General features: G+C 44.4%; 1 protein-coding gene across 1 annotated transcript; it reads left to right on the forward strand.

Moving 5' to 3' along the window:
- The first annotated feature begins 652 nt into the window (after positions 1-652).
- Positions 653-23453, forward strand: Cth (cystathionine gamma-lyase). The gene is made up of 12 exons (XM_050149479.1): positions 653-873; positions 4306-4387; positions 4963-5058; positions 6702-6811; positions 10174-10305; positions 11015-11072; positions 11967-12044; positions 13582-13734; positions 14857-14978; positions 16958-17010; positions 19851-19989; positions 22877-23453. The coding sequence occupies exons 1-12, from the start codon at positions 709-711 to the stop codon at positions 22883-22885; spliced, it is 1197 nt and encodes a 398-aa protein (XP_050005436.1). The 5' UTR covers positions 653-708; the 3' UTR covers positions 22886-23453.
- The last annotated feature ends 278 nt before the right edge of the window (positions 23454-23731 follow it).

Here is a 23731-nt window from a genome sequence, read left to right on the forward strand (position 1 = left end):
CCCTGTGGGCACGGTTTCACTTGGCCTCCAGCTGCTCACACTGAGTGCTGGAGGGTGTCTCTGAAGCTAATTTGAAAAGCAAATCGACTGTGTTTGCTCTTCATAGAGTAAACCGTTTGCTTTTTAAAAAAATATTGTTCATTCCTTAATGCCTTTTAAATTTGTTCTACAGTGTTTCAGAGTTTGGGTTAGAGTTCCAAGACGGAAACGCCTTAAACTCCCCAGCTCTCTGACAAGGTGTAAAATTAGGTTAAGGCTGTGACTTTTGGGAGCAAAACTTCCGCCTTGAAGCCTGATTTTGGCGAGGGTAGGGTCGCAGTCGCTGGGGAAGCAGCTCCAGAGGTCCCCGAATCCGAGTAGACCGGACGACTGAAGCTCATCCCTGCACGACTCCAGCACTCAGGGTCCCGCATGGTGGCTGGTGGCCGGAAGAGCCCCGCACCTGCCCTGCGGACAAAGGGTGCTAGAGCTGGACTCTGCTGCAGCGGGTGGTTCCAGTTTGCTCACTACGTGGACGCTGCCCACTGGGAGGCGGGGCAGGGACACTCCGGGCAACACCTCCGTGTCGGCCAATGGGCAATGGCTTTGCCTCGGGACCCGCGCTAGTTGGCCGCGTCGGGCCCGCCCCGCCCTGGATATAAACGCGAATCTCCGAAAGGCTCCTGGAGATCTCATACTGAGCAAAGTCCTCCTCTCTCAGCCCCCAGCATGCAAAAGAACACATCCCCGAACGGCTTCCTGCCCAGCTTCCAGCACTTTGCCACGCAGGCCATCCACGTGGGACAGGAGCCCGAGCAGTGGAATTCACGCGACGTGGTGCTGCCCATCTCGCTGGCCACCACTTTCAAGCAGGACTCGCCGGGCCAGTCCTCTGTGAGTGGCAGGGCGGGCCGAACGGGCTGGGCGGGCTGGGCGGACTGCGGGAACACTCGGGACTCGTGGGTGGTCTCTGCGATTTTAAGTTAAAAATCAGAGTTGTAATTTGGTAAATTCTGTAGCAATAAAGCTGCCTGTAGCCAGTCCTCCTTTGAAAAATGAAGGCCCTGGGCTCCTGAGGAGGCTCAGCAGGTGTGCTGACTAGTTGTTTTTTTTTTTTTTTTTTTTTTTTTGGTTTTTAGAGACAGGGTTTCTCTGTGGCTTTGGTTCCTGTCCTGGAACTAGCTCTTGTAGACCAGGCTGGTCTCGAACTCCCAGAGATCCGCCTGCCTCTGCCTCCCGAGTGCTGGGATTAAAGGCGTGTGCCACCATCGCCCGGCGACGTGCTGACTAGTTTTATATTAATTTGACACAAGCTATAGTCAATATGAGAGGAGGGGACATCAACTGAGAAAGTACCTCCAGAAGATAAGGCTGTACGCAGGCAGACCAGTAGGGCATTTTCTTAGTGATTGACAAGGGAGGGCTCAGCACATTGTGAGTGGGGGACCCCTCTCCACTCCCAAACTGGTGATCCTGAGTTCTATTAGAAAGCCCCTTGAGCAAGCCAGTAAGCAGCACGTCTCCGTCAGCTCTTGCCTCCAGGTTCCTGCCCTAAGGGCTTTCCATGATGAACCCTTTCTTCCCCAAATTGCTTTTGGTCATGGTGTTTTATCAGAGCAGGTAAAGGTGCTTGTCACCAAACGTGACCACCTTAGTTCAATTCCGTAATCCATATGGTGGAAGGAGAGAACCAGCTCCTGTAGTAGTTGTTCTCTGAGCTATACCCACACACTCACACTTAAACACACTCGCACTCAAATGCACACACTAATGGAAGTCCTAGAGAGTTAAGATCAGTTCCAATAAGTGTTCAGTTAATAGCTCTTGAATACTTACACACCAAATGCATACCTAGAGTCTGTGTGTTATATGTAGTTTCATCCAGTGTTAACAAGAAGGAATCTAGCCCGAGCTAAGGTCTCAGTGTTTAAATTGAGATAACTGAGATATAGGATTACCAGCTCTATGGTAACCTAGGGTTACCAAGGCTCCTGAGCAGTGAAGCTAGGCTTTAATTTATCTCTTCTGCACATGGCTGCATGGGGCTGCGTTCTAGCTGTGCTGAGCAATAGTTCAAACCATTTCATCATCCAGGAGAGGGGTTCTCAACACGTGAGGCACAGTGAGCCTTTCACAAGGATTGCATATCAGGTGCTTACATCGAAGTTCATAACATTAGCAAAATTGCAGTTATGAAATAGCAACAAAAATAATTTAACGGTTGGGGGGGTCACCACACCAAGCTGAGAACCACTCATCTAGGCTGTGATTATGAGTACAGGGGGTTTGATTCTTGCATCAGCTCTTCTGCTAGGTTACCTGGAGGAAGCTATTTAAGCCACCCTAGCCTTGAGCTGACCCTGTAAATGGGGATAATGACAGAACACAGCACAGGAGCTGCTGCAGTTATAAACTGTGTGGTACTCACTCATTACTCAGAAGTACTTTGTTTGCAATCCTCATGTCTTGGTATTTCCATTTGACTACCACAGCCAGGTCAGAGAGGGTAGGTGCTAAACCCTTTTTATAGAAAAGGAAACTGACCCAGACTCAAACACAAGCCACCAGTAAAGCCTGTAAGATGCAAAATCTCATGGCATCTTCCTTCTTGGTGTATTAAAAGTCACCCAAGGTTCAGAGGACAACAGTTAGTAAAGCAATTGCTGCATGTTCCTAGGTCTTGACTGCTCTGGAAACTACCTCTGTGTGTTGTAAGTCAGGTAAAGTTCTTACAAATGGCCCTTGTTCTGTGAGTCAGTGTTCCAAGGGCATCACTGTAGCAGGCAATGATATTCCTAACTGGTGATTTGCATTCAAAACGCATGCACCACCCTCTCCAAACAAGTGGTGGGGTCTCTTCTGTAGGCCTGCTGGCTGCCTGTATGGAACAGTGTGTATTCAGGTATGGTACTGATGTTTAAATGGTTCGGAGAGCAAGCAGGGAAGGTTAAATCCAGTCTGTGCTCAGAATCTCCAAAAGATAATAGCACTGCAACCTTGAGAATTATCAGAAATCTTTAGTTCCTTTTAAAAAGCCGTGGAATGCACAAGGTAATCTGCTGATGAAATTAGCTCTCCTACCCCACAGTGGACATCTGCCTGCTCATGAATATTTATGGAAGCCTGGGGCTGTTCTAGGAGCCAAGAATTTTAGAGGTTTGGTGAGTTTTTTATGAAGCAGGGACAGTGGTAGGTGTTGAAGCCAGCTGGAGCCCTGTGAACTCTGTGTGCCCAGTTTATCTATACAGGAGAAAACTTTTAAAATTATTATTACTAATACTAGAAGTTTCTGGGTCCAAAACAAGATTGTAAGTAGTGACGTGCTGTATGAGCCAAGGGGAGAAAAGTTTCTGCTTGTTCGGGACAGCCTGACTCTAAGTAGCCCAGGCTGGCCTTGAACTCATGGATCTGACTTTGCCTTTGCTGGGATTGCAGGCGTGTGTGATCTCACTGGCTCGTACGATTGCCTCTTGAGTCACATTCCCTGGGTCTTACATTTGGCTTTGCTTTTCTTCAAGTAGGTCATCAGGCTAAATAAAGGGATTAGACTAATCTTAAATATAAAGGAAGCCTGACACAAGGTTTTATGAAGCAACTCATGGAGGATGTTCACTGAGAATTGCTTCCTCCTTTTGTTTTGGGTCATTTTTATGGGGTTAAGATCTGAACCCTGAGCACCTGAATGACTCGTCTAACCCTCTTGCGTGCTAAATGAAGCTGCATCACTTACATCTTGGGAAGAGAAGCACAGGTTAGAGTCATGCAGTTTCCTTTTCCTAATATGTCCCTCCTTGTAAGGGAAGGGTGAGGCTGACATAATTGCAATGCCATGCCCACGTTAAGGGCTGATATTGTGTGGTTAGCACACCTCAAGGGATAGACAGGGAATTCATGCCTCACTCCATTTCATCCTCACAGTTTTGCAACTAGATGTTGCCTGATAGAATATCAGGGCATTTACCTACTAGTACTAAGCTAAGAAGTGACAGGCACATCCTTCTAACCTGTGCAGGTACGTCATTTTTGCTCATTTTTATTTCATGTGTGTAGGTGTTTTGCCCGCTTGCATGTTTGTGTAGCACATTGCCTGTGGAGGCCAGAAGAGGGCATCAGATCCCTTGGAACTGGAGTTCCAGATCCAGTCAGCAGATCTATAGTCACAACAATGCCACACTTACGTCTTATGTCAAAATACGCCATGGCTAGGTCATAGCAAGTCACTATGGTGGGATTGACCTGCGGTTGTGACCATGTTTTTATCAGGCTCTGATACTAACCAAGAGCTCTAAGATGATAAATAAATCCTCCTCCTCTTCTTATTTTCAGGGTTTCGTATATGGCCGATCTGGAAATCCCACAAGGAACTCCTTGGAAAAAGCAGTGGCTGCTCTGGACGGGGCTAAACACTGTAAGAGACTCGCTTCTACGGTGTAGGGAACACAGAAGCACAGAACATAGGAAACAGAGATAGTCTCATCCCAAACTCCCGTTTTCCTCAAACAGCACATCCTTTGGCTTTGTTTTCCAGCTTTATATAGACGTGTGTTCTCACCGGTGAGCAGTAAATAGGGATAGAGCAGCAAGGCAGAGCTTATTACTCCCTTCACCTCAGGCCATCCCTCTGTCTCGGCCGCCAGATTGAAACCCTTGATAATACGCGCTCAGGGGAAAGGAAGTCACTCCCAGGACCTCTTCCTGGGAGTGAGTTCCGGTTAAGTCATCTTTGTGTTTTCAGTATAAATGATGCTGAATGATCAGAATAGTGAAGAGAGAAAGTTTCGCTGTGTGTGTGTGTGTGTGTGTGTGTGTGTGTGTGTGTGTGTGTGAAAACAGAAATGGGTAGAGAACTTCTCATGAGCAGCAGTGGCTCAGTCAGCCTGGGGAACGTGGTGCATGCAGGTGGCACTAGTTTGTTGCTAAGATTTGGGTTTTTTTTTTGTTTTGTTTTATTTTAGCCTATGTTAATTTGTTTTGTTACGGTAGGTCTGGCCTTTGCTTCGGGCCTAGCTGCCACCACGACGATTACCCATCTGTTAAAAGCCGGAGATGAAGTCATTTGCATTGATGAAGTATATGGAGGTAGGCGCCCTCTCGTGCCCAGTGTGTGCCAGCTGGTACAGATATAGCAATGAGCCTTGAACTTCGTGGGCGCCGTTGCCAGTTTTGGGGACTGTGTTCTTTTTAAGGTGCGGCAGGCACCTCCGTGGGTTTCAGATTCCATGTTCCAGAAGTGCCCTTACTATAAGAGCTTATTTGATAAGAAATGTGTTTAAGAGTTAGAACAAGGGGACTGGGTGGTAGTGTACGCCTTCAATCCCAGCACTTGGGAGGCAGAGGCAGGAAGAGCTCTGTGAGTTCGAGGCCAGCCTGGTCTACAGAGTGAGTTCCAGGACAGGCTCCAAAGCCACAGAGAAACCCTGTCTTGAAAAACCAAAAATAAAAAAAGGGTTGAAACAAGGATATAGGACTTGATCAGCTTCAGGCACACAACAGTCTTGGTTCTGAACACACAACATATACTCTCTGGACCAGGCATGTTGTAATGCCACATGCTACCAATGAGCATCACAGAACAATTCCTGAGAGCCAGTCCTCTCCTTTCACTATGTGGGTCCTAATATCAAATTCAGGCTGCCGTGCTCAGTGGCCAGAGTCTTTAACCTGTGCGTCTCTCTAGTGATGTCTTTAGACTTGAGTGCTTTGAAGAAACTGCTAACAGTTGCTCGTGCCCGTGATCCTAGCACTCAGGAGGCTAAGGCAGAATTGCCATGAATTGGCCAGGTTGGGCTGCATAGCAAGCAGTTTCATGTCAACCGGGCTACAGGGAGACTCCGTCTTTTTTTCATACATTTTAAAAAAAATTATAATTACATCATTTTCTTTTTCCTCCCTTCATGCACACATACAACCCTTCGCCTGTACTCTCTCAAATTCATGGTCTCTTTTTCTTTGCTCATTGTTACATGTATATGCATGTATATGTGTATGTGTGTATATTCCTAAATACGTAAATACATATTGCTCAGTCCAGATAATGTTAAGTGTATGTTTATGGTTCCAGGTACTGGCAAACCAGCCGGGGGCTCTTCTCTGGGGGAGACCATTTCTCCCATCCTCAGAATTCTCCAGTTGTCCGTAGTTCTTTGTCTAAGGCTGAGGCCTCTTTGGTTTTCCCCTTCCGGTGTTAACGTGTCCATTGTTGTTCAGGCATTGGTTAGGGAGCCACATGGATGAGACTCCATGAGTGTATGCTCTCAACATTTCTAGGAATCTCACAGCTCTTTCCCGCTCCCCTGAGTCTTACTACCCCCACCCTTCTGTAGTGATCCCTGAGCCCTGAGGGCAGGAATTGTGTTGTAGATGTATCAGTTGGGACCGCTGGCTCCAAGTCCCTGTCTTGAACATAAACATACATGCTTGTACATGCAGAGATCTCTGCAGAAGATGCTCTGTCAGGAAGCTGCTCCTTGTTGGAAGAGTAGAGAAAGGGAAGGTTTGGAAATGGTTCTGCTTCTTGCCACTTGTGGGCATCAAGTATGTTTTATTTGACTCTGGGGTGTGTCAAAGAACCATGCTGCTTAGTTATGCTGAGCTTGCTTTCAGCTGCATTTTTTAGAGGGTTCTTTTCGTTTTGGGAGTGAACCGGTCTGCAGAGAGAGGACACTTCCTGACGTCATGTTCTATGCTGGCTGTCTTTAATATCTGACTGTCTTCTGCCTCAGGCACCAACAGGTACTTCAGGAGGGTGGCATCTGAATTTGGACTGAAGGTTTCTTTTGTGGATTGTACCCAAATCAAATTGCTAGAGGCAGCAATCACACCACAAACCAAGGTAACCAGCTGACTTTTGATTTTGTCTGTTTTCCCAATGATGTTTTACTTATGTCCTTTCTGTTCACTAGAGGATGTAATTTAAATCCAAGTGACATTTTATTGAAACTGTTGGAAACACCAAGATTGACATGGGTTAGAGTCTCTGTGGGTTGAGAGCATAAGTATCTAGAGTGCACACACAAATTTTGAGGTGGAATTCCAACTGGTTCTTGAGGTAGGTGGGAAGAAAAGCGTATTAGACAGAAAATGGTAAATACATTAAAAACCTCATTACAGGGCTGCAAAAGGAAGGAGAGATTTCCCTTTAAAACTTGGAGTGGGCCGAGTTGGAAAGATGGTTCAGTGGTTAAGAGCTCTTTGAGAGGAGGGACTTGAATTTGGTTCCCAGCACCTACACTGGTTGACCCATAACTGCCTGTAACTTCAGCTCCAGGATATCTGATGCCTTTGTTCTCCCTTGGCACCTGTGTTTTCGTGGATAGAGGCAGACAGAGACACACAGGGATAGATGACCACCAGGAGAGGGGTGTGGGGTGGCGCCAGGGGAGCCTCTTTGAAGTCAGTCCCCACAGCAATCCCAAGAACAAAGGAAATACCAGACTTTTATAAGTGTGGTGGGGTTTTCAGGAAGTTTCACACCAGCTGATTTAGTTCAATGTTGTACACACAACAGAGAGCTGGAATGATCCCGACACCGTAAACTAGGGACTGCAGTTAGTCACGGCACAGCCTGCTTCTTAACACTGTCCCAGAGAGTTGTTGAGAGGTGTGGACTTTTGTTTTGTTTTGTTTTTCGAGACAGGGTTTCTCCGTAGCTTTGGAGCCTGTCCTGGAACTAGCACTTGTAGACCAGGCTGGGTTCGAACTCACAAAGATCCGCCTGCCTCTGCCTCCTGAGTGCTGGGATTAAAGGCGTGCGCCACCACCACCCAGCAAGAGAGGCATGGGCTTTTTAAAGGGGCCCCTGTCCTTTAGGGGCAGATCAGTGTTCTAACTATAAGTTTAAATTTTTTATGTCCATTATATTAGAAGCTACTGTGGATTTAATCTCTCAGTTCCACTCATTATTTTTTGTATAAAATTAAAATTCAAAAGTACATAGTTCTCAAACATACCAAGCTACCAAAGCATAGCATCGTTCAAAGAGCATAGACCTCCCCAGTCCACAGACTTTGATCTCAGCTCTGAGAAGCTTGTGTGCCTTGGAAGGTATTTGTGCCTGAATAGCAGATGTGGTATTTGGAGACCTCATTTAAATTCTGCAGGAGCGAAAGGCCAGTGTCTTTTATGAGTGAACCTTTCTAACTCTGTTAAGGATTAAAATGTTAAACTTGTACCCCAGCTCATGTGGCAGTGAATGCTAAAAGGTAGAAGTCCTTCACACAAAGGATTCTTTCTAGATCAGCACTGGGACAGCTTTTACTAAGTAAAGTTTGCTTGAGAGAAAGGGATATATTCAAATAGCTGGTCTGAGACTTCCTAAGAGAAGAAAGCAGAAATGAGTATGATAAATTTTGTCAATACAGTTTTATTTGCTGGCCCTTTAGTCTCTTGAATTAAAATATTTTCTCCTGCAATAAGGCTCTGCTTTTGAAGTAATATATATTATGTTTATTTATTTTATGTGTATGGGCATTTTGTCTCCATGCACACATGTGTACCATGTATATATCTGCTACCTGTGGAGGGCAATGGATCCTTTAAAACTGGAATTGCAGATGGTTGGGAATCACCATGTAGGTACTGGGAACCAAACACCGGTCTTCTCATGGATAAATGCTCTTTACTGACCCATCTCTCCAGACCCTGTTGTCAAATTTTAAAGTCCATATAAAACCTGTTTTGTACTTAATTACTTTTTTCATTTTTGAATTATCTTGATTAGAATTTATTATTCTTACCCAGAAGTCATTTTTTACAGTTCTTTAAGTAAATCAAGATGTTCAAACTGCTTGTTTGTTAGTAGTGAACTTCCAGATAGGGACTGTATTTAACTAGACATCTTGTCTATCCAGCTATGTAAAAGTCATTCGTTCTTATAAAAGAAAGTTATAAGTAGTACATTTCAATGCAGATTATTACAATCGGTAATAATATTACCTTATTAACAGAGTTCTCACTTGGTATTTGTAGGACCTGTTGAGGGTGCACATCATGACTGGATTGGGATAGATCAAAGCTCTGTCAGTGAACCTAACTTTCTGCATGACTGCCACTTCTTTCCCCAGCCTAATGCACTTCCTCAAGTCTTGAGTTTCTACTGCATTTGTTGTTAATTCAACTCTGAAGGTGTCCCTGGCATCCTGGTCATAATTCTCATTAATTAAAATCCTAGGATGTTTAGAGTAGAGTTGCTTGTAATCCAGACTCTTGGGTAGCTGATGGTAACCTGGGACTTGTGATCCACCTGCCTCTGTTACTTGAATGTTTTAATGTGGATATCACCCATCAGCCCCCAAAGTGCTGGTTTATCAAATACTAGGGATTGATCCTAGGTTTCATGAACACTAGGAAAGATCTTTACTGAGCTACTTCCCCAGAGCAAGGATATATTTTTATACAATCTGTTGACAGAATTACTGTCCCACCTGGTCCCGCAGCCATTCAGTCCCAAAGAAACACACAGAGGTCTACATTAGTTATAAACTGGTTGACCTAATAGCTCAGGCTTTCTTATTTACTAATGCTTACATCTTAAGTTAGCCCATAATTCTTTTTTTTTTTTTTTTTTTTTGGTTTTTCTAGACAGGGTTTCTCTGTAGCTTTGAAGCCTGTCCTGGAACTAGCTCTGTAGACCAGGCTGGCCTCGAACTCACTCAGAGATCCGCCTGCCTCTGCCTCCGAGTGCTGGGATTAAAGGCGTGCGCCACCACCGCCCGGCTCATAATTCTTGTCTGTGTTAACCACGTGGCTTGTTACCTTTTATCAGTGAGGCCTTCTCATCTTGCTTCCTCTGTGTCTGGGAGACCACTGCAGACTGACCCTAGAATTCTCCTGTTCCTACTGGCCAATCAGCATTTTATTAAAACAATACAAGTGACAAATCTTTACAGGGTACAAGACCATTGTCCCACAGCAACAATTTATATTATTTGTCTTTGAGAACAGAAGCTTCGGACACCATGTCTTTGTTTTGTAAGGTAAATATTACCAGCCATTTTAGGCAGAAGAGGACTTGCGGAAGACAAGGGAATTTACGAACAATGGCCCATCAGAAATTTAGCTAGGATTCGAACCTGACAATTCCACCTTCATTATCTCTTTCCAGCACGGGAAGTAGTAACCTTCTACGTTATGGTATGTGAGATGTATAAATGTGTGGTATATTTTTACAAACTGTTGTTTGCTAAATTACTGTAGCTTGTTTGGATGGAAACACCCACAAACCCAACCTTGAAGATGACTGACATCGAAGCCTGTGCACACATCGTCCACAAGCATGGAGACATCATTTTGGTTGTAGATAACACTTTCATGTCTGCATATTTTCAGGTAAATGAAAGGAAGGGTTTTTGCTGTCATCAAAAACCCACATAGTTATTTGTAATTAGAAAAGAAAGGACTACTTTATAATAAAATCATTATCAAACTCAAAATAGTTACATATCAAAATATAACTATTATTGATTAGAAAAAGAATCATATTTGGACCTGTTTTTACATTAGTTAATATAATTTTAAAACTGTGTTACTATGTCCTTGGAGCTTTGTTGGGAACAGTGAACCCCAAACATAGGCATTAACACATTTACCAGGCCATATTGATAAGAACAGACCCTATGACAGGAACATAGTGGATGGATTCTCAGAGTCTATGCATCTCAGAAGTAATGGGATCCTTTGTAGCAGTGAAGAGAGGTTACCTGGCTTCCTTGCCTCTTTGACCATATAAAGGAAGGAGTAGGGAGACTTGGCCTGAGCCTGCTTCCTGTTTCAATGCAAGCTGCACCTTCAGAGTCTGAGCCTAGTCTATTTTTGTTTGATTTTGTTTTCTTTTTTTCTTTGGGATGCTTCTTTGGTAAAAGGATATGGACGGGCAGACTCAAGGTCTTAGAAAAACTGAAAATGTGTGGATTCTCACACAGCAGGGTTGAGATGGATTCCACTGGGATCTGAGGCAACAGATTCAAGTGGATATAATGGCGCCTTTCAGATGGTTTCTCATTTTAAGTAAAAATTTCTTTTTTTTTTTTTCTTTCAGCGACCTTTGGCTCTGGGTGCTGATATTTGTATGTGTTCTGCCACAAAATACATGAATGGTAAGATAAATATAGCTTGCATCTTAAATATTCGTCCCCGCAGATAAATGATGGTGGCCAGGGTTAGGCATGTTGGATCCCTCTGCTATTATGTAGGATTTATTTGTGACTTGTGTTAAAAAGTAAAATAAAAAGATGTTAATGCAGGGGCTGGAGAGATGGCTCAGAGGTTAAGAGCACTGTCCGCTCTTCCAGAGGTCCTGAGTTCAATTCCCAACAACCACATGGTGGCTCACAACCATCTGTAATGAGATCTGGCGCCCTCCTCTGGTGTGTGGGCATACATGGAGGCAGAATGTTGTATATATAATAAGTAAATAAATCTAAAAAAAAAAGATGTTAATGTAGCTGAGGCTAGTCTGGAACTCACTCCTTGCCAAGGCTAGCTGGGAATTTCTGATCTCCCTATGTCCCAGGCACTGGGGGTACATTACCACACTCAGAATCTCATTTCTCATAAATTAAACTGCATTCATGGCTCATAGGGTTTACTGTAAGGGGTTACACTTTCATTTTGCTGGCAGCCTGGAGACTCTGACTCTTGATATGGCTTTTACTTTACTGCTTTTTTGTTTGTTTGTTTGTTTGTTTGTTTTGGTTTTTCGAGACAGGGTTTCTCTGTGGCTTTGGAGCCTGTCCTGGAACTAGCTCTGTAGACCAGGCTGGTCTCAAACTCACAGAGATCCGCCTGCCTCTGCCTCCCAAGTGCTGGGATTAAAGGCGTTACTTTACTGCTTTAAGTATGGTCACTGCAATAAAACTGGGTAAAGTTCAAAAAAGAGAAGACTTTCTCCCCTTAGGATTTTTTTCAAGAGAAAAATCACGGTTTGGCAATTATGAATTGAAGAATAAACACCAGTTGTTGTTGATGGTGATGTTTTTGTTTTGTTTTAGGTCACAGTGATGTTGTCATGGGCTTAGTGTCTGTTAATTCTGATGAGCTCAATAATCGGCTTCGTTTCCTGCAGAATTGTAAGTGGTCAGAAGCCTGGTTGCTTTGTGTGTGCAGTGTGTGTGTGTGTGTGTGTGTGTGTGTGTGTGTGTGTGTGTGTGTGTGTGTGTGCAGTCTAGAAGAGGGCACTCTCCACCTTAGTCCTTGAGACAGGGTTACCACTCACACCCGTAGCTAAGTACCAGTGATCCTCTGCCTCTGTCTAGCACAGCACTGGGGTTACATAGCCATGCCCAGCTTTCTACGTGGGTGCTGGGCTCCTAAGTGAGGTCCTCATTCTTGTCCAGCAAACATTTTGCATCGACCCATCTCTCCAGCCCCTTAAGACTGGATTCTTGTTATGCCACTAGAGATTATGCTTGATATTTGTCCTTTGACAGAATATTGTGAAACATTTAGGGAAAGATAAGGAAAAAAGGTTATAAAAACATAGTTATACCCCAGCGTTAGATAAGCAGATAGGCGGGAAGATCTCTGAGTTCCAGGCCAGCCTGGTCTACACAGTGAGGTTCAAGCCAGTTAGCGCTACAGAGTGAGTGACCCTGTCTCAGACAAATAATAGAGTTATAGTATAACACGATTTTATGACTTCATGAGTTTTGTTTTTTTGCTTAACAAAATTGTTAAAACTGTAGTGAGTTTTTAAGACTCAGTGGGGTGTTTTAAGCCTGAAGTGTTGGCTTCCATGTCCATAAGTTCCTGGACTGGTGATTGGATTTGAGTAGCGCTGGAGCCCTAAACATATGCCTCTCTATACATTAAATTCCTTTCCTGGTAGCTTGCTCAGTTTGTCTCAACTACAGGTGATCACTATACTCTGACAGATAAGAGACAGACATAATTAAAAATTAAAATACCCTTCTAGAAATGGCTCTTAAAGTAAGCAAAGGGGTTGAGGAGGTGGAGTTGATTGAGTGCTTGATAAATAAGAAGGAATGAGATGGCTGGAGCTGCTCTTGCAGAGAACCTCAGTTCAGTTCCCAGCACCCACATGTTAGGGTTCACAACCACTTGTATAGCAGCAATTACTCCCAGGATCTGACTCACTCTGCAGGCACTATACTCATGTGCACCCTCCCCCTCACACACATACACATATACACATAATTTAGGATTAAAATAAAACCTTTAAAAACAGAAATAAGGTGTGTGTTAGTTGACTGTGCGGCAACAATCATGACCACACTGCAGATTTTCTCTGTGGTGCATCTCAAAGACATGATGGCCCACGCTGTGTGACGTGCCGGGTCGTGGAATCGTACAGGACAGTCTGCTCACAGCAGCCCGCACTGTGTTGTGTGTCTATCTCCTCACAGCTAAAGTCTCATCTTGGTTTCCTAGTTATAAGACAGACATGCCTCTTCTTCAGAGCACATTTCTCTAACTGCATTTTTGTTTTCATTCCATGGTTCCCATTTGACAGCGATTTCTCCCTAAAACACAAACACTGAGTTTACAGCTAGATGTTTCTGAGTCACTATGTTGAAAAAGAAGAACCAGAGGATTCCTTGAGTCCCCTGGTACCTTCAAGCTAACCCAACATTTGTTCTCTTCCAGCAATTGGGGCGATTCCTTCCCCCTTCGATTGCTACCTCTGCTGTCGTGGCCTGAAGACTCTGCAGGTCCGAATGGAGAAACACTTCAAGAATGGGATGGCAGTGGCTACTTTCCTGGAGTCGAATCCTCGGGTAGAGAAGGTTCTTTATCCTGGTATGTCAACCTGAGTTCTAAGCAGTTCTGTCCAGGTTAAGACTTTATGTAGGAGCTAGTTCCAGGACAGGCTCCAAAACCACAGAGAAACCCTGTCTCGAAAAACCAAAAAAAAAAAAAAAAAAAAAAAAAAAAAAAAAAAGGCTTTATGTAGGTTATTCTTTGTGAGTTTCTGTTTTTATGTAATTTTACGTTGTTCATTGGTTATTGTCCTTGTGTGTCAGGCCCTGGAGTCAGCATGGTGGAGAGTGAACAGACAAGATAACCTGGGGCAGTGGAGGTCAGGTGCTGAGAACAGCCTCACACGCTAGATGCCTCTGTGGTTTTAGCTCTGAGGCTGCGTATACTTCAGTCACAGGATAATTCTTGGTTGGTTGGCGGATGAGACCCTACTGTCGCCTTTTCAACACGATAATCGGACCTAACTTCTTCCCACCGAAAGTTCATGTAGCAGGATCCCCCTCAGCCTCTTTTCAGTCCACCCCCCTTTTCAGGAAGATGAGCAGAGTCATCCTCGCCCCTTGTTTATGCTACCAGTTACCAGCTGAGCCGTCATGGGCTCCTGCGGCCTTGTTCTTAGAGCCTGTGCTATGGGATCATGCGTGTAGGGTGGTTAAGATTTGTCTTCAAGAAAACTGGATAAGCTGAAGTTGAAATGTATGAACTCAGATCTCCACCTGTGTGCTTGCTAGAATGCATTTTAGATCCAGGGAGAGGGAAAGGCTCTGATCTATGCCCCAGGGAGTGGGTGGCACTTGTTAAACGCTCACAGTTGAGTATTTCCAGAGACGTCCAACAACTCCTAGGCCTGGGTTTTCTCTAGGAATATGAGTCCAATATTAATAAAATAAATGGATTTGCCCTCATGGAGACAGTCTTGTTCCTAAAATACATTAATCAAGGAGTCCCAGAAGGACTCAGTTAACAAGGGAGTCCAGACATGCAGAGGTCCTGAATGAAAGAGCTCATACTGATGGAGTCGAGAAGGGAGATGTGGCCAGGGCACGGGAGGATGTGGGAGAGATGTCTGTAACCCTGCTGTCGGGCTCACCTGAAGCTAACTTCAGGGACAGTGGACTTGTCCCCTTGAAGTATGTATGCTTCTGTGCTTTGTGTTTCCAGGGCTACCCTCTCACCCTCAGCATGAGCTGGCCAAGCGCCAGTGCACAGGCTGCCCGGGGATGGTCAGCTTCTACATCAAGGGTGCTCTGCGGCACGCCGAGACTTTCCTCAAGAGTCTAAAGGTGAGCTCAGCATTCATCCCCCGAGATTTCCTTGTGGCTTCTACTCACGCCCAGCTTTGGGCTTGCAGGCCACTCCCATAAGACAGAACAAAGCTCTCCTGGCGCAACTATATCTATAAGATTTGCAGGATAGTATTAACCTCAGACATGTAGTAAAATTAAGCCAGGCAGTTCTAGCTACCTGGCACACTGAGGCAGGAGGATCATGTGATCCTTTAAGTCTGAGACGAGGCTAGGCAACATAATAAGAATCTGTCTCAAAAAAAAAAAAAAGGAATAAATTTCATGGCACTGTAATACAGTCTTAGTCCTTATTGCTGCTATAAGACCCAGGACTGGATATATTCGCCTGTTTTTCATCACTATCACGAAATGCTAGAGACAGGCTGCTTTACAAGTAAAGGTTTACTTCATTGGCTGTTCGAGGTCAAAAGCGTAAGGTCAGAGTTAGTTGGCCCTTCCTTGTGCCCTCTACCGAGGGCCTCGTGTCAAAAGGCATCCCTTGTAGGAGTAAGAGTAATCACCAGCTAGGAAGGGCAGCTGGGGGCAGGCTTGCTCTGATGGTAATTGACAGTATCTTGGTTAGTTCTCCCCTCCGTGGCCTCAAGTCTCCCTCCAAGCCTCACTTCTTAAAAGCACGTCACACTGAGGACCTCGACTCCAACCCATGAACTTTGGTGGGACCCACCTCACCCAAACTAGGCTGGTCACTCAGCACACAGTTCTGGAGGCTGAAGGGATCCAGCTACCTGTTGGTATCCTCGTGACAAAGATAGAAAGTGCGTGTGGGAGCAAGAAGACAGGAGCAAGTCCGGGAGTTTTGGGTGCCGCTCATCCCGTGAGTGTGAATCAAAGTGGCACCACCGACCGTTACCCTCCAAGAGATGCTTCTCTGCAGGACATCATCACCAACTGCACAGGGAACCCAGGACAGACTACATGCAAACTAAAGCAACCTTTGGACTAGGAAGTTTCCCTTCTCTGTGGCAGTTAAAGGGGGTGTTAAGAGGTGCCCCATCATTGGGTGTGGTGGCACCACCTTTAATCCTAGCTTTCAGGAGGCAAAGGCAGGCAGGTAGTACTAGTTCAAGGCCAGCCTGGTCTACAAAAGGAGTTCCAGAACTATTGTACAGAGAGGCCCTGTCTTGAAAAAAGAAAGTGCTACATATGGATTAGTGCAGATAATGGTAGACATTCAGAGGTATTTGTTTAAAAGGAAACATCAGAGGTCGGTCTAAAGGTAAACATTTTAGGTTTCAGAGCCCATGTAAATAATATTGAAGTATGATGTGTATATATTTGTTGTTGTTTTTGTTTTTAAGACAGGGCCTTACTCATTCGATAGTCTAGAACCCTAGCTCTGGCTCTACAGACCAGGCTGGCCTTGAACATGTGCTACCCTTCTGTCTCTGCCTCCTGAGTGGTATATAGCCTTCATCTGTCTTAAGCAGAATATTTAATACTTGCAGATTGTGTAATTATCATCCAAACCAGGGTGATGTAGGAAACTGACTTTGGTCGGTTTACTGCTGATTGATTGAAGGATTGACTGACTGACTGACTGACTGATTGATTTCGCAGTTCTGGGGATGAGACTCAGGGTCTTGTGCTTGCCAGGTGAATTCCCTACCACTGGGCTACAACCCGCAGATTTTTGTATAGCCCACTGAGACAAGGGTGCTATGTTGCTTGGGCTAGCCCCGGACTCACAGAGATCCTCCTGCCTCTGTCTTCTGAATACCACGGTGACAGTCCCAGGCAACTCCAACTTTTCATGTTTTAAAGGTGTAAGGCAGTACATCTAATTGTCTTAGACTTTACTCTGACTTTTTGTTAGTGTCTTTGCCTGATTCTTGGTTTATTCATAGTTACTATCACTCTTCATCCCTCCTGAGCCAGAGAAGTTTCATCAAAAACATTTATTTTCAGAATTTAGCACTATGTTTTCAGACAATCTAAATTCCTGTTTTCTTTGCTAGCTGTTTATTCTGGCTGAGAGCCTGGGAGGTTACGAGAGTCTGGCCGAGCTTCCGTAAGTATGCTGTTTTTTTTTTTTTCTTGGTTATTATTGCATCTCATTTATTTAGTCTTTATTTTTAATAGTTGATTATTTTATCTTGATCTCTTTGTGTTGTGTCCCATGTTGAGCTGCCGCATCTGTCCTGAGTACCTCTCTCTTCTGTTCACATAAAAACCACAGTTCTCACTTAAATAGAGTAAGAACAAGGACCCAGGAACACAGATAGAGTTAACCCAAATTCCGTGTTCCAGTGTGGAAGCAGTTTCACGGGGTTTTTATAGTTTTACAGAACAAAGAAAGTCATAAGTCAAGACAAGTTTAAAATACATTGGTGGGTGCCTCAGAGAGTCGGGTGAGAGCAGGTTTATAGTCCCAAGATGGTTGATTGCATTCTTAGCTCTTGGATTGGTGGAAGCTAGTGTTCTGCTAATAGCTCTTAAGATATTTTTATTTATTATCTCAGGACGTTAGTTCAGATAGAGTAGGACAAGAAATGGCTCTTCCAGAAGGCTAATACTTGTCTAAGATAAAGCAATTAGCCTCTGAAGCTAAAACAGATTCCAGTCTCTCCACGGAGTGGAACTGGAGTTCACTCCATCAGTCTCTGCAGACATGGGCTCCTTTGTAGTTTGCTGGTTTCCTTTTTACGCTTTGGCTCTTTGGAAACCCAAAGAGCCACATAAATACACAGAGACTCATTCTTACTTATGAATGCCTGCCTTCGCTTGGCTTGATTCTAGCCAGCTTTTCTTAACTTAAATTATCCCATCTACCTTTGCTTCTGGGCTATGGCCTTTCTCTAGTCTATGTATCTTTCTTCCTGTCTTACTCCAGTGCTGGTTGGGTAGCTGGGCCCTGATGTCCTCCTTTCCTTCTCCTTTCTCCTATTTATTCTCTCTGCCTGCCAGCCCTGCCTATCCTTTCTCCAGCCTTGTAATTGGCTGTTCAACTCTTTATTAGACTAATAGTTTTTTTTTAGACAGATGAAATAACACAGCTTCACAGAGTTAGACAAATGCAACATAAAAGATGCAGGATTTCTTTACAACATTAAACAAATATTCCACAGCATAAATGAATGTAACACCTTAGATTAATATTCCACAGCACCCTTCTAGTTTTTTTATAAAGATTTTATTATGTACTGTTCTGCCTGCATGTACACCTGCAGGCCAGAAGAGGGCACCAGATCTCATGGATGGTTGTGAGCCACCATGTGGTTGCTGGGACTTGAACTCAGGACCTCTGGAAGAGCAGTCAGCGCTCTTAACCGCTGAGCCATCTCACCAGCCCACCCTTCCAGTTTTTTGTTTACAGACGGACACAACTTGGTTTCATGGTTCTCACTCACACACCTCAGCTTCCTGAGGCACCACAGGCCCGTGCCATCCGCCAGTGTTCAGGTGCCAAACCTGTGGTGCCTCGGCAAAGGAGCGAGCTATGCCCTTCACATATGGTGACTCCACAGCAGTAACTATGTGCTGTGCTGCTGTTGTCCCCACCAGCCTTGGAAGGGAGACTTTATCCCAGAAAAGCTGTCTGGATCCCCTGGGGAACAGAAAATATGTGCCATGCCCTTGGTTTTCAGGGAGAGCCTGACTGTGCAGGTAAACCTGCGTACTCTCTTAGTGTGTTGCATCTTTGATGGTATGCTATCTGAATAGACATTCAAGCTCTGCCTGGTACTCCACACCCTTCATAAACCAACTACAAGCAGGAGGATTTTAGGGAAGCATCCAGCAGTTCACATTACAAAGACTGGGAGACCCACCCAGCGAGCTTGGCTGATATACTCAGGAATACATGCCAACTTCATTCTTGAGGCTTTGCACCAGGAATAGTGTGGGTTGTGACTGGGAAAGTGGGTCAGAAGTTCAAGTGCTTGCCACACAACCGTGAGGACTTGAATTTGGCTTTCCAGTACCCATGTAAAAAGCTAGGCATGGTGGGGCATGCCTGTAGTACCGGTGCTGGGGAGGAGAGAGGAGGATGCAAAGGCACCACCAATTATATACACATACATAAAAAATTTAAAAAAAAAAAACCTTTCTTAGAGCAACAAAAGAAGATCCTGTTTGTGTACCGGACAACTCGAGTGCTTTTTTCTGTGGGTGTGAGGGTTGTTGGTTCAATCACAGAGCACAGGGGAAGAAGCATACTGGCAGCAGAACACACATTGGATCTGAGTGTCAGTCTCTCCTGTGTGGTCCTCACAGACCCTCCCTTGAGCTCCCATAACCGTCTTGCCTGGGTAGGTTGGTCTGCTTTCCCTCAGGGCTTCCCTCATCCTGTTACAGGGAGAATGCGTCCTCTCTTCCAAGTTCTCCCCATAGCGCACAATGCGATGGAAGCCTGGCTTTACACCTGCTGAGGATGATCAGCTTCTGGTCTGGAAAATCTTTCAGGCCGTTCTTTCATGTGTTCTGCACTAGAATTTCTGTTGCCTGCTGCTGAGTGGTAGAGGCCTGGCGTTGTGTTTCATGGATCTGCCTCAGAAGTGTATTTCTTGGAAAGAGCAGTGTAGGAGCAATTTGGTTTCCACTAAATCCTCATTAGGGCAGGTGGTTGAGTCCACTGGCACGTGGTCTCTCTCTACCTGGGTACTAAACTGCTAACTTTAACCCATTCTTATGACTTATCAGTAATGGCATAAGCAGTCCTGGTTTTAATTTAAAATCATGATAAGAAGAGATAAGCTTGATAATTGCTTATTTTCTGTTTGCCTTTGAAAAATCATAAAGGTTTAAAAATAGCAGCCTAAAGAGACCTGACGATAAATGCCAATATTTACGCTAGAACTATGCCTCCATTGGCACAATCCAACGATGAAATCTGTGCACATTTACTTCCAGAGCAATCATGACCCATGCATCTGTGCCTGAGAAGGACAGAGCTACCCTGGGGATCAGCGACACATTGATTCGACTCTCCGTGGGCCTGGAGGATGAAAAGGACCTTATTGAAGACCTGGATCAAGCTTTGAAGGCAGCGGTGAGTTGTGTGTGTGTGTGTGTGTGTGTGTGTGTGTGTGTGTGTGCATGCCTGTCTACATATGCCCTCTTTTTTTTCTTTTATTGAAAATAGATTTTTTGCACAATATATTCTGGTAGGTTTCCCCTCCCTCTACACTTTCCCGTTCCTCCCCACCTCCCCTCCTATTCGGATCCACACCCTTTCTGTCTCTTGTTATAAAACAAATGGTCATTTAAGGATTAGTAATAAAAAAAAAATAAAATAAATAGAAAGAAACAAATTGGAATGTGGCAAAACAACCAACTGAACAAAGAGGGCAAGGAAGAGGCATAGGAAATGCATATAGGCACAGACACACTGTTTGCATGTGCAGGAGTCACATAAGACCTTCAAACTGGAGCCATAATATAAACACAAAGGACCTATAAAAATGGAGTGGTTTGTTTCCCCCAATGAGATGCACTTGGAGAAGATTACTTTTTACTTGGAAGTGGTTATGAACTGGAGTTAGTTTCCAGGTTAAGGATAGGGGCGTGTGTCCACTCTTCTCAGCTCTAGGACCCCCTTTGGCGCACACCCATGCAGGCCCTGCGCTTGTTGCCACAGTCTCTATGAGTTCATGTGTGTGCCCGCCCTGCTGTGTCTAAAAAGCCCTTGCTTCCTGGCTGTCCTCCATTCCCTACGCTTACACTCTTTCTGCCTGCTTTTCCAGTTTCCCTGAGCGCTGACGGGAGACTTGAGCATCCATTCAGATCTCTCACCCTGCCTATGCCTATGGTCTGCCCGTGGATCTCTGTGTATGTTTTTACCTGCCTTAGGAGGTGGCTTCTCTGATGGCTGAGCAAGACGCTGGTCTATGAGTATAGAACATCACTAGGAGTCTTTTACAGCTAAGTTCCTTTATCAGAATAGGAGTAGTTAGTTCCCCCAGGACCCTACCTTTGCTAGTCTCAGGTTCTTCGCCACCCAAGCAACTCTGGGCATGAGTTCCATCTCACGGAGGGGGCCTTACACAAATCAGGTGTCAGTTGGTGACTCCCACAAATTGTGTGCCACTGTTGCCCCAGCGCATCTTGTGAGCAGGCCACTCTCACAGATGAGAAGATTTGTAGCTGGGCTGGTGTTTCCTTCTCCTTTGGTAGCACGCAGAGACCCTGCCAGTACTAGGAATGCTGGTCTGTAGGGGTGAGGGCTCTAGGACTTCCCCACATTCAGTAAGTTGTCTACGTGTTGTCTTCAGTAACGGGACCTCATTGTCAGTTTGCAGAGAGCTACCAATAGCCTTGGTGATTTGGGGGTTCTCATGCCTTGTCCCCCAAAGAAGTCACATGGCTCCCGGCACTCCCGGAACCCATTTGGCCCTAAAATATATTCAATTAGAAGCAGCCCATTCCCGAGGCTAGAAGCTCCATTTGATAATGAGACATGTCCAGCTGGGGCTCTGTCTACCCTGTTATTAGGCGATTGTGTGTTATAGGAAGCTTCTACTGTGTTAGGTTTCAGTACAGCCCCTCAGATGGCTCTAGTTTTCCTGTCCCTCCTCATATTATCTTCCTTGCTTCGCTCTGCCTGTTTGGTCCTCCCAGTGCAGCCCCTCCCCTCACCCATTCGTAACTACCTATACTGTTTGCCCCTCCTAGAAGAGACCCTAGGTGATCGGTCCCTTCCTCTAGTCCCTTACATCTATCTAATATCTGCTTATACAGTTTGTAGCCTGCTTGTCTGTGACTTCACAGTGAGCATGCACACTTAAGTGAATACATACCATAGCTGGGTCTAAGTTACTGTACTCAGATGAATTTTTTTCCAGTTCCGTAGATTTACCTGTGAATTTCATGACTTCATTTTTTTAAATGGCTGAGTAATACTCTATTGAGTAAATGTACCATTTTCTTCATGTCCCTTTTTCTGTTGCGGGATAGCTGGGTTGTTTCCAGTTTCTGGCTATTGTGAATAGAGCAGCAATGAACATGGTTGGGTATATGCGCAAGAGTGGTGTAACTGGATCTTGATGAAGATTAATTCTCATCTTTGAGGAACACCTGCACCGATTTCCATAGCGACTGTACAAATCTACACTCCCACTAGCAGTGGATGAGTGTTTCCCTATTACACACCCTTGCCAGCACGAGCTGTCGTTTGTTTTTATTGATATTGGCTACTGACTGGTGTAGGATGCAATCTCAAAGTAGTTTTGATTTACATTTCCGTGATGACTAAGAATGCTGAACATTTCTTTTTTCTTTTGGTTATTCAAGACACGGTTTCTCTGTGTAACTCTGGCTGTCCTGGAACTCGCTCTGTAGATCAGGTTGGCCTCAGACTCAGAGGGCCACCTGCCTCTGCCTCCCAAGTGCTGGGATTAAAGGTGTGCACCACCACCCAGCTGAACATTTCTTTTAAATGCTTCTTTGCCAGCATGTGTCTAATCTTGAGGGTAGGTGTCATCGTATTTATAGAGTGCCTGATCCTCGCCCGGACATCTGTGACCTTGTCATGTCCCATTGGTCCCTCAGTCTAGAGTCGACTTACCATCTGGTCCTTACCCCTCTAAGGAAAAAAAAAAAGCCCCCAAGTCACCCAGTATCTCCTAGCACAATATCAGCTTCGTTGGGCACATTTGATGATTCAGGCTTCTGAGCTTTATTTGGTGTCATCTCCATCACCTCGGGATCTCACAGCCTTGGCATCTGACTCCAACTCCTCCCTCCACCCACACAAACCCAGTCTAGAGCCACCCCAGTTTCAATCTGATCACCAAAATTAAAGAGAAATGGCCTGTCACCTCTAAAGGTGTTACTTGCAGACAGTTGACGTGGGTGAATGAATGTGCAGGAACCTCAGAACGAGCTCTCGGGGAGGAATGTGGAGGTCACTGACATCCTTTTCCTGTGCTTTATTTCAGCACCCTTGAAGTCTGAGCTGAAGCTGGCATTCCAGCGCTGCCTTCAGGAGCTGCATCTTCCAAATAACTGGACAGATCATAAAGGAGCATTTGCAGAATTTCCCAGAGAACATTTTAAGGCACCTAATGACTTTTACGGCTATAACCTTCCCCGGATCTTCCCTGTTAAAAACTGTCTTCTGTTTATCTTCTCCTGACAGGTTGGTTCTGTTAGTATCATTTTGGTAATTTTGCTACATTTGTATCCCAGGAGCAAGAATTGTGGCTGTTTGGGGAATTATGTTGCTGGGCTTTTTCTTTTTTTTGTAGCCTAAGATATATTTTAATCATGTTTACAATGTCATAATTCAGTATTGATGTTTTCTGAAGTTAAATTATTAAATGAATGATCTTAAATCGTGTTTTTTTTCCCATCCTGTTGAAAAAATTATTGAAAGTGATATTTTTTATTTAATTACTATGAGCCAAAACTCAAATATTTGAAATGCCTACTGTGAAATTCTAGTAATTAAAGATTGTACTTGATATTTGTTGTTTTTCTTAAATAAACCTAATTATCAAATGTACCCCTCCCTGATACTGCTTTGCTATTTCTGGATTCTTTTTCATTTCCAGTGATTGCTCTAGAGGCCTCAAACTCTATTATTTTTTATAAATGTAACTGAGTAATGTTTATTCTTAAAGTTTAATATTTGTATAGTAAGTATAAATCATATGTATGGTGCTTTTTATACTTTTCTTATTTTTATCTGAAATAGTAAGTTTATTGAGGTAAAGGAAGTTGTACTTAAAACCAGAATATTTTGGGTATTTCTCCCTCCACAGGAGTTCTTTCTAATTTTTCCTTAATAAATC

This window comes from Alexandromys fortis, unplaced genomic scaffold (genome assembly GCF_014885135.2).
Source record: "Alexandromys fortis isolate MF-2015 unplaced genomic scaffold, M_Fortis_MF-2015_v1.1 scaffold_68, whole genome shotgun sequence".
Taxonomy (NCBI): Eukaryota; Metazoa; Chordata; class Mammalia; order Rodentia; family Cricetidae; genus Alexandromys; species Alexandromys fortis.

What these genes read in the sequence shown, in the direction of transcription:
- Cth (XM_050149479.1), top strand. Translation starts at nt 709, where the DNA reads ATGCAAAAGAACACATCCCCGAACGGCTTCCTGCCCAGCTTCCAGCAC. An exon ending in CAATCACACCACAAACCAAG is followed by an intron (nt 6,812 to 10,173) that starts GTAACCAGCTGA and finishes AAATTACTGTAG; the next exon opens with CTTGTTTGGATGGAAACACC. An exon ending in TCATGTCTGCATATTTTCAG is followed by an intron (nt 10,306 to 11,014) that starts GTAAATGAAAGG and finishes TTTTTCTTTCAG; the next exon opens with CGACCTTTGGCTCTGGGTGC.